Source organism: Drosophila eugracilis, unplaced genomic scaffold (assembly GCF_018153835.1).
Source record: "Drosophila eugracilis isolate 14026-0451.02 unplaced genomic scaffold, ASM1815383v1 contig_75, whole genome shotgun sequence".
Classification (NCBI taxonomy): domain Eukaryota; kingdom Metazoa; phylum Arthropoda; class Insecta; order Diptera; family Drosophilidae; genus Drosophila; species Drosophila eugracilis.
Window position 1 is genome coordinate 963,853 of NW_024573645.1, and position 11,193 is coordinate 975,045.

Genomic DNA, 11,193 nt, shown 5'->3' on the forward strand with positions numbered 1-11,193 from the left:
CGCCCAATAATTATAACAATGGGTGGCCAATGCGACAGTCGCCGACTTGTGGAGCTGTAAACTGCGTCATGTTCACAAATTTGTTTGCATTCCGTGGTCCAACGGTGGTCGTGGCCACCACTGACAAAATGATCTACAAAAAAAGAAGAAAAAAGCTCGAAAAAACGCACAAAATGCGGAAAAAATCGAGAAGCAAATAAACCAAGCCATCGTCACATATGACAAATTTTGTTGTTGAAAATCGTGTAGCTGTTGCGTGTGTGGTTTTTGCTAAAAGTAGAGAGGAGGAAACGGTGGGAAGTAGGTGGTTGGCGGTTGCCACATGCGTGGCGCATGCGTGGCGGTGGAGTCGGTGACTATGACAAATCGCCACATGGCAGGCGGCCAATTAGCAAGAGTAGAAGTCCATACAGACTGGTTTGATGCCACCTGATAGACTCCAAGATAAATTACACCTAAAAGCCAGACTTAATTTCTTTATGCGTGGAATATATAGACGGACTTAGTGATCGATACTATCTATATAATCCTATAAATTAAGTTCATGTAAAGGGTACTAAAATGTGAATAGTAATAGGGTTCTTTATTTTGACAAAAACTGAAGGATTTCATTCATTATATTTATAATTAATTGTACAATTTTTATTACATTTATATTTACTTACAATTTCTTAATTTACTAAAATAAAAAATCTCATAAATCCTTTAGGCTTGTACCTGAAGATTTCGTCTTCCTTCTAGTTCATGAAAGGTAAACTGAACATTTTCTATAGGGTTATAATTATCCATCAGGCATTCCACTTTGATTATAGATTGTACTTTTGACCAGTGAATAGCCAACTAAAAGTTAAAAACCTTAAAAAAGACTTCTATAAAAATTCAGAATATAAGTACTCACATTATTTTGATAGGAGTCCCAAAGCTCCGGACAATCCTTAACCCTAATTAAAAGAGGTTCTTCTTGTTCACTAGTAATCCTAACTTTCACAACATCATGTAGCAAATCTACCGTCAGTTTTGGACAATTAATAAGAACAATTTCCTTTAGCTTCGTACTAGCCTTAATAAAGATCAAAAGTTGGCCATCCATCAGGTCGAGGCAGTTACAAAACAAAGCATAAGTTTGGTTTGAAGGCAGACATAACTTAATTATATCCTGATTTTCAAATTTGCAATTCACCAACTCCAACTCTTCCAAACTAAGACAGCGGTTAAGTTCCAACTGAGTTAGGTTTTCTGCCGTATCCATAAAACTGCAGTTTAGTTGAAAACTTTTTAGCCGACTTCCTTTTTGTTCGATAATCAAGGATAATGCATTTAAGGCTTCCTTATTTTCTGTAAGCTGAGTGAGTCCTAAAACCAAAAGTTCCGGCAGCTGTAGAATCTCTTTGGGACTGGTTAAAAAAGTCTGGAGATTAACCAGAAGATTACTTAAATGTTTGCACTTCGAAATTCCTGAAAGTTGATAAATGAAATTTCCTGGTAAATGGAAAAGCTTCAAATCTGCATCAGTTGATAAAATTTCCTTTAAAGCTGAACTGGAAATCTCATCGTAGATCTTAAGGGATTCCAATTTCTTAAACTGTTCAATATAACAAGCCTGTACAGGTGCATGCATCTCCAGATAGAGGAGATTACTTAAAAGTTTTGGTAAGGCATGTAAAGGCCATTGAGGGAATTTTGTATACTTTTGGGCCAAGGAATTATCCCAGCTTATTTCACAGAACTCGACATTGATTAAATGTTCAATACCCGCCTGTTCCAGGATGTTCAATTCCTCCTGCAAATGCTCACTACGGAAGTGGACACTTCGGAAGTCTGTACACATATCCTGTAGAAATAATTGCAAGTTCGAGCCATGAAGTTTCCACTGCAGTTTTCCAAAATCCAAACATTGATGTTGATCTCGCCAGAGGTTATTAAAGGCATAGGGTACTTTCTTATAAAGACGATGCAGCAGAGTTTGGTCTTTGAGAGTCAATTTGTTGAGAACCATGTGTACTAGGGCAAGATCTTCATTTTCTGTCTCCGAGTCGCTGCTGTCTACCATGAAGGTCTTACTATAACTCTCTTCGGTTGATGAAGGCATTTTCTTGTGTTAAAGTTAGGAAATGTATGGAAATGTTGGGAATGAGTTGTGTGTTTATTAAGGAAAAATATTTGCCTGCTTTGCAATAGAAAAATATTTCTAAAATCTGAATTTTACATCTTATGGTTTACATTTTCAAAAATCAAAATTGTCTTTTCATTTTTGTGGACAATGAGCACTAGCTAGAAGAGCTTAAGCCACTACAATTTGTCTGATCATTTTCCCGTCATGAAAATCTCCCCCATGGCCCACTTTCCATCTAACACTTGTGGCATTGCTACCACCCTGCTGCGATCGGATGCTAACGAGGCATGGATATGTTTTCATTTCAAACTGATTTTGTTTTATGGACCCAGGCATGGGGGCTCGACCTGATCGACGGGGACACTCCACTCCATGTGGACCGATCCAGTTGGATCTCATCTCGGGCGGCACCTTCTTATACCTCTCCATCCGAACTAAAACATTTTCCAAACTTCTTCGCTAATGAGCCGACGAGTTCTTTTTCGGTAACATATTTATGACACTTGCCTGCTCATATCTCGGCTTTTGTTTCCAAAACATTTTGCTTTGGCATCAATTAAGCGATTGACTAGACTTGCCACATTTTAGTATATATAAAAAACAAGTTTCACAATGCAAACGAATTGGAAAAGTATAAAAAAAATTTGAGACTAGGTAGCTGGAAAATATGGGAAATTGAAATGTTTTATTAATATACTTCAACAAGTTCTGATGCAAGTTAATTAAATAAATGTTTCGCGGTTTCCATTGCCGTTTATTGCGGTTGTCGACAACCGTTGCAATTCTCGCTATTTCTGACATTTCGGACACATTCGAGGAGGCGAATAAGAAATACTTTGCCGCTGGGTGGCACTACAAAACCCCACCACACCCCCTAGATGTAGATGTGATTAGATTTGCAAAAGGTAGGCTGACAGGTTACCAAATTGTCCATAACATTTTGTAAAGAAATATATAAAAATATTTAGTTTATATTTTGTAGGTTTTTATTTTCAAAAAGTCGTTAAATAAAGTTAAAAAAAAGAAGTGTAAATATTTAATAATATAAGCAAATTATAAATTTAATAAAAAACATAACCAATCAAAGAGTTTAAAGACCTTTTACTTTCTATCATCAAAAAATAAACCAAACATTTTTTTATTAAATTCCAAAATCAAAAGTTATAAAAATTTGTTTTTTACAAATTTCAAAACTACTAATTGGTTTTGACAGCTGTGATTTATAAATTCTAAAACTCCTTTCATGATGTGCAATTTTGAGAAATTACCAAATTGGTAATTTGTTAAATAAAAACTTAGCCATATTCCACATTTTTCAATCAGTGGTAGACGTTGTTACCCTCCGAATCATCTTAACCCAATCAACAAGTGCTTAACATTTTATATCTCCGTTCGTTTACTAGCTTTTGGCCATCTCGCAAGTTGTTAGAGAAAGAAAGAAGAAGAAGAAAAAAAAAATAATAACGTTTATGGCCTTGTCGGGTGGGCCTTTAAGCCAGATACAACTGCAGATACACAACTAAGATACACAGATACAAATTGTGTGCCTGCCCGCTTTTTGGGGCGTTTACATTTCGGCTTTAACCGCAACCCGTTTAAATGCCTTCCTTCCTTTTTTTTTCGGGTGCTTTTGCAAATGGCATTTTGGGTAAATATTTTAATTATTTTTGTAGAGTAACGCCCCCCTTTTGCGAACTAGATTTCGTTTCGTCTATGGGAATGTAAAAGATGGTGGTTTTCTGTTATATAACCATTTGATTGAGTCGACCTGCAGCAATGCTTTCTCATTAGCGGCTCATTAGATTGGCCAATTGACGGCTTACAACGCCTCACAACGCTCAACACGGGAAGCGCTCGTTTATTAAAGACCTGGCCAACAAGCAGCAAACTGATTACAATGCAACGCAGCCAAGACAATCCCAAAGGCATCAAACTAACCAGGCGAGCTGCAATTATTTGCACGCGAATAAACAATTCCAAACATCTCTGGGCGTTTATCACTGCCTCTTGACCATTTTTTCGCCTCAACCTGTTGGCGTTTAATTTTACGGCTTTATTAGCGAGGGCCAATCGCCCCGGTAGTGGCTACGACCAACATTGGTAATTTGATGGCCCCCAGGGCCACTGCACCACCTGCATCATTCAGTTTCATCTGCAGTTTTGAGCTACTGTCGTCGGTGAATGGCAGAGAGAAAGAGTGTGGTGTTCCTTTCGGCTGTCGGCCGACACTCTGGGAGGTCTTTGATGTTCAGGGCTAAATGGTACTTAGCGTTTTAATGAGTATCTCAAGCAGAAGTTGCATATTGTTTAGCTTCATTGTATGGCCAAAAAAAAGGAAGATCATTTTTATTAGGTGTGCAGTTTTTAAACTGGTCGTTAGTCGCTCAGGGGGAACTTTAATGACGTTTAGTCATTCATTAGAAGGTTTTTAGTCCTTGATTGGCTTTGAAACAGGTCTTGTTAGGGTATATAGAACAGCTTTCTCTTACTGAAAATACATCAATTAACTTTAAGAGATATATTAGAAACCACCAGAATGAAAATTACTAGCAATTGGTGTACTGAACCAACCTTAAAATGTCTTCAAATCATAAATGCTTATTTATTTTTCTATATTTTCCATAAAATATTTATATTTCCTATAAAAAATTCCCACAAACGTGCTAATCAATGCTCAAAGAGAAAACCTTTCCTGCTTTCCAGCAAAACAAACAAACCAAACAAACCCAAGAATTATTAACATTTTTAATGTATTCATAGCCAGGACTCTTAGAACTTTGACCTTCCTGGTCATTCAACTTGCCACTTTCCCTTTAAACAAGCTTAAAATAAACAAGATTCTTTAGAGTATAAATATTATCAATCACGTTGTATCTTTTTGCCATTTGGAATGGAACTTTCTTACCAAAAACTTCCACTCAAACCGCAACCAAAAGTCTTTATACTCCCGCCACTTGTTGCTGTTTTGATTTATGCTTGCAATTTACATTATATAAAACACGTATTTATGCGGTTGGATCTTAAGCGAGGCTTACGGAATGTTATCCCAGATTATGGGCAAAGAATTCAATTGGAAAAATGCGAATGTTGGACAAACATTTTGTTTGCAGCTTAATGATCAGTCGTTGACTTGGTTACTTTATGCCATGCGCCAGCATCGAACAACATTCAATAATAGTAATAATAATAATAATGATAGCAACTGTAAGCGCATCGCTCTGTGATTTTATGGCTAAAACTGAGAAATCGAACAGGATTGTCAGTATGTTTGTGTAGATCTCAAAGAGGAAGAAGAAGAAGGCCAAGAACCGGACTTGATCCTACCACAGCGGGCAATTGGGATTGGTTGGGCGTGCGTGTGGCATTTATGTCCAACTGTCAGGCCATGTAGACAGGCCTAAAGTCTAGTGACAATGTTGCCCTAGACGACAGCTAGCCAACAGCCTTTTTCTGGCTGGTCCACTCTCATCACGCTAATTGCCATTTACACCTAAAACCGCAATCAAAATGACATCAATTTCTATACTAATTTGGGTAAAAATGCGGGAGGAATAGAATTTTATGTTTGACAATAGGGTATTCATGGTACCCTGGAATATTGTTAGCAGAAGGTATAGATGCTTTTTGAGGTAACCTTTGGGATAATATATTATTTTGATTTTTTAAGAAGATTTATTTGTGAAGTTTTAGGGGGAAATTTTGAGTAAATGTGAAGAAAAACAAAAGTAAAGTCTCGTAATTATCGTTTTCTTTGCTTTTTAATAATTTTAATCCTTTTTTAGGTAATAAAAATAATCAATAATATTCTAGAGAATGCTTAAATGTACATCACATCAATACACCCTCTCAATACCCCTATATTCCCTTCATCAATTAAAATAAAAACATCATCAAAATGGTCAAAATACCTTTCTAAAACTCCTTTGTGTAGCATTTACCATTTTGATGGTTCCAACATTTTTATGGTTTTTGTTCAGAGGTTTTTTTCAGTCTTTAACAGGGATAGATCGTTAATTTCTGTGGGGATCTCCGTCGTTGGACAAAATACCAGAAAAACGTTTTCGTGTTAGTCCAACCATATAATATAGATCTATAAAAATTCCTAATTTTAATATGCAAATTAAGAAATTAAGGTAATTCGCATGGGCATAAAAAAGTAAATAAATGAAAGTGGAGGGCGACAAAGAGGAAATTCTTAGGCGGAGACGCCTCAATTAATAACTATTTTGCGATAATATCGATCAGGGATAGTAAAGTTTATCGTTGGATTGTAAAAAATCAACGGCATGCTGTGTTATTGGATCAATTATTCGAGTCGAGTCGAGGAAGATGAGAATGGCTATCGACTCTAATGAACACATTACATAAAATGTTGAGTTTTATGCCCCACTTTGAGGGTTTTACTTTTTTTTTTTTTACTAGACGCGCCAATTAGAAGGGCTACGGGCTTGGACTTGGACTTGAAGTTAGACTTGGACCTGGTGGAGACTCGGTTTTAATGGCAATGGGCCAAGCCATGTCTGGGCTTTGGTTTTATTGTCTAGCTACTGATCTGTATCTGTTGTATTACTCATGTTACCCGTCGTTGGAAACGGGCGGGCCATAAGAAATGTGGCCGCTCCTCATCAACCTGTGGTCATTACTTGATTAAGTTCATTTTGCGGCCCAGTTTGGTACTGTTGTTGTGGTCTGGAAAACATGATATGGGAAAGCGATACTACTCGATTTTTCCGAAACCAATACTGCAAAGGCTGGTCGATGTGACAAGTTGCAGTTAAGCTACCAAAAGCTACATAAATCGTTAGTTTATCGTGTCTAGCATTTCACCTGTTCAAAAATTTCTCATAATTCACAACATAATTGCATTCCAAAAAAAAAAAAACAACTAATTTTGACTGACACTATACAGAAGGAGTTATGATCAGTAACGACGAATCGAATTTCAAACAAATATTTGTGGGGGGAAATCTTCGATCTCGTCATGATTTCTGGCTGCTGCTGCTGCTGCTGTCTCACCTCATCAATCAATTCCGTTTAACCGAAATCGAAAATCTATTTTTGCTAATATCGCATAATCTTGATTACTCATTTCCGGCGCACATCTCAAAAACATTATTGTCAAAGGCAATTGCAAGAGAGCCTAAAGATCACTAAACCAACGATTGGATACCCTACTCGTTGATCATTAATTCTTGCTACTTAAACTTTATTTAGTGCATTCATCCGTTAGATGATTTCCAAGTCCTAAAAGAATCTCAAGTATTGTGGCAAAAACTAATATAAAAAAAAGTAGAAATTGCGCTCGGTCATTAAGCTGAGGAGAGACCTGATTCAGAACCACAGACAAACGGAGACCCACAGACCGTCAAGTACTCAATAATTCACAAAAAAAAAGAAGAAAAAAAAACCCCCAAACGTTGGAAATAAAATGATCAATAAGAGAGGGGTGTGTGGGGTGGGGGTCCAAGGGGATCGACAAGTAAAAGAGCAAAACGCAACAACGAGAAATTGAAAAGCCACAAGTCATCTCAGCTGGTGGCTTAAAAGGCGCGTGCTAAGCCATTCATATTCATAAAAAGAGCCACAGCGAGAGACCCCAGAGCCAAGTCAAGTTAAGCTAAAAAAAAAGAGTAAAAAAAAAGGTAAAAAATATACAAAAAAAAGGATTGGCCAGACTTGGACTTAGGCGGGTGGGTGAGGCTGTGAGGCATCTGTGGCAGCAGCGGCAGCAACAGCAGCCGCAGCAGCTTCAGATCAAGTAAAAAACTGGACTGAAGAACCCAACGAAAGCAAACGGACCTGGGACCTCATGAGAGACAGACTTGGAGGAGATTGGCGGAATCACGTAGGGAGGGGAGAGTTTGAGAGACCCACGACCGAAGACCCAAAGACTGAATGTCGGCTACAGTTCCGCAATGTCGCCGGGCGACAGCATCAACATCAACTCAACATGCCTCTATATATATGTGTATATATATATCTGCCATATATATATATCTTATAGAAAGCAAACTCACGGCACAGGAGAAATCAAAAAGGGCAGGAAAAAGGGTATATAAAAAACTACTCTTCTACTCTTCTCATAATAATATTATTATTGTTTGATATACTCTTAAAGGAAGTATTAAGCTTGATTTAAATAATTATTTTTTCTGGTTTCTGTGCTAAGTATTTTTTTAATCTGTAACTAACTAAATATTTTATATTTAAAGAAAAATTACAAATTTCAAAAATATAAGATAAGTTTTCTAGAAATTTATGACATATTTAAGTAAAGTAAATTCTTAAATATTCTTAATCTTAATCAATTATATTTTAATTTTAAGATAAAGTGCTTTATGGTTAGTATTTTCCCAAAAAAAGATAATATGATGGTATATATAATGATATAATATATATGATATATGATATAATGTCATTTTGATGATGAATCTCTAGTAGAAGAAGTTATAAAATTAGAGTTTTAGTTTTATAAAGGTTTATATTTTATTTATATTTTAAAACTTACAAGACTAAAAAACAAAAATGACGAAGTAATAGTATGAGCAGTATTTCTATTTTCATTGGAAGATTCCACCAATCAGAGAGACTTTTCTTATATATTTTAATCGATTCCAGATTTATAAGAGATTATGATCAATATTTCTTATACATATTTTAACATTATTTATATAACTAACCAAATTAGTTTTAGCACGAATACAACTTAAGCTTCTTTGTGATCAAATTAGCTATTAAGACTTACATTAAGCTACAAATTCAAATCAATCAACCTATCTAAGACCAATATTAATATTTGTTTTTACTTTTAAGACATCTCTTAAAAGCTTCTTAGTTCGAAAAAAAACAGATTTAGGGTATTCAGAAGAGCCCTGACAAATGTGACTTTTCCCTTTCATATTTATTTCGTGTTGCCTTTTTTAGGGATGGGCATATCCGATTTTTTGTTACAGCTAAAACTTTACTTTGTTGTTGTTGTTGTGATTGTTGTGGCTGTTGCCGTTGATGTTTTTATCTTGTAGTCAGTCAGTCACAGTTTTTGTTGTTGTTCTTCTTGTCATGGTTGTTGTTTTCACTTCCACTGTTGTTGTTGTTGTTGTTGTTGTTGTTGCTTTTTGAGTTACCTTTGGCTGGGCTTTTGGCATTTGGTTTCTATAGACCTGGCTGTGTGATTTACCAGTTTGATTGATTGGATTAGGTACTTATGTTATTAATTTACTTCTATTTATAAACAAGCCACTCGGACAAAGGTTTTTTTTTTTTTTTGTTTCTTTCTCGAGGGCTTTTGGCCCTTGCACACCTCCTCGAAAATTTTCAATTTTCATTCACAAAATTCAGAGACAATCAATAGGCATCATCCGTACATACATATATATCCATGAATGGTGAATAGATGCTCTTGGGCTGACAAATTGTGAACTGAGTACCGAGATGACTTGAGCTCAGGTCGATTAATGCCTCGTTTCCGGCCAACTGATGATGATCTTCGACCGAAGCTAATTTATTCCAGTTTTCCATGTCAAGTGTAAAGAAATTAATATTTCAGTCAGTTGGTTTTAGGCTTATCAGCTACGAAAATATTATAGCATCTTCTCTACAATCAAAGACCAATCAAAGACCAATCAAACAATCAAACAATCAAATCGTTTTCAACACTTTAGCATAATTGTAAGTTATTTTGCCGCCCAGGCCAGACACGGCATTTGCATTAATCGATTTTATTCGGCATTTTTTTGCGATAACCATCAGATGAGACTGTAAAAAGCCGAGATCGAGACGATTTTCATTTTCATTAATTGAGGCTACGAGAAACGGTACAGGCAAAACCAACAACTGATCAGATCTTGGCAGCTCTTTTGGTTGTGGCAACAAAATCGCTGATAAGCATCGTTGAGGAGAGAAAAACAACATCAGGGAAAAGAAATCAACAGATGATCGCACTCGGCTGGTGGTCCCCTCTTCTTGTATATATTTTTTTCTTCTGTATTTTTATTTTGGCCTGGTCAAAATGTCACAAACTTCTTCGGAGTTGAGGCCTCATTAGCGTGGCAAGTGTGGAGCAGTCGCTGGCTGCGATATCGACGCCTTGGCCAGGTGTAAATGTAAATAATCTTGGCCACGTTGACACTGCCCTAGACTACTCCACATGAGGGCTCAGGCCAGTGTCTACGTCTGCCTGTTGGCCATAAAATGTCGCATTTTTAATTAATTTTCATTTTGGTATTTTTCAAATGTTTATTTCTTAACGAAATTATCTTTGGCTATCGATCAGAAGGAAGGGAGGCTAATTTTTAGTCTTTTGGGTTTATTGCAAAAATTGAAAGGAAAGGCTTTTCATAATTTTATTGGTTATATTTTAGATCGAAAGTTGATAGATAACTTTAATTAATATAAACAAAATCTCTTTCCCTTTTTCTTTAGTTAAAATATCACTTTCAACTTTGATTAAGTTAACTTAAAACAAAATCATTGTCATAATAAAAATAATAAATAAACGAACTGAGACCATTAAATGCGTGTCAGGTCTTGGCCATTAACTTGATACCATGTCTCCCACAAGTTACCTACTTTCGATGCGCTAGTAATGAACTTAGCCTGGCTAAAAAGACAAGACTATGCCAGTCTGTGGCAAAACAACACATTGGAGTGTTGCAAATGCATTTTAGCCATTTTGTTACCCGCTTTGCTGACGTGTCGGGATGTCCGCCACACTGTAAACCTCCGTTGCCAGTTATTGCCTTTAGGCGTCACTCCTTTTGGGGATCAGCGGAAGGAACGACATCAGCTTTAGCATCAACATCAACATCAACATCAACATCAGTTTCCAAAGCCAAAGCAGCACCCATCTCAACATGACTGGATCTCTGGGCTTGGGCCAAACCCTTTTTCTATTTCCGCTCCGTTCTTTTTGGGGAGCCCAGTAAGATGGCAGTGAGCTCTTTTTATCTGGTTGTTGTAATCGAAAAAATAAGACTTTTTGGCTTGAAAGAGTTTGGGCCAGAAAGGAAGTCAATAATGATTATCGTTTATTTGAGGAATGGGAATATGTGAGAGTTTTTGAGTTTGTTAGAATATTACTC

At 36.5% G+C, this 11,193-nt stretch overlaps 1 protein-coding gene across 1 annotated transcript; it reads right to left on the minus strand.

The window, feature by feature from the left end:
- Positions 1–626: 626 nt before the first annotated feature.
- LOC108105259 lies at positions 627–2,121 on the minus strand. Its single transcript, XM_017211739.2, has 2 exons — positions 899–2,121; positions 627–840 (listed from the first exon to the last, which is right to left on the minus strand). Exons 1-2 carry the CDS (start codon positions 2,087–2,089, stop codon positions 706–708), a joined length of 1,326 nt encoding a protein of 441 aa, XP_017067228.2. The 5' UTR covers positions 2,090–2,121; the 3' UTR covers positions 627–705.
- Positions 2,122–11,193: the final 9,072 nt, after the last annotated feature.

Coding starts and splice junctions, on each gene's coding strand:
- LOC108105259 (XM_017211739.2), bottom strand. CDS start 2,089: ATGCCTTCATCAACCGAAGAGAGTTATAGTAAGACCTTCATGGTAGAC. Junction 841..898: donor GGGACTCCTATCAAAATAAT/GTGAGTACTTAT, acceptor TTTAACTTTTAG/TTGGCTATTCACTGGTCAAA.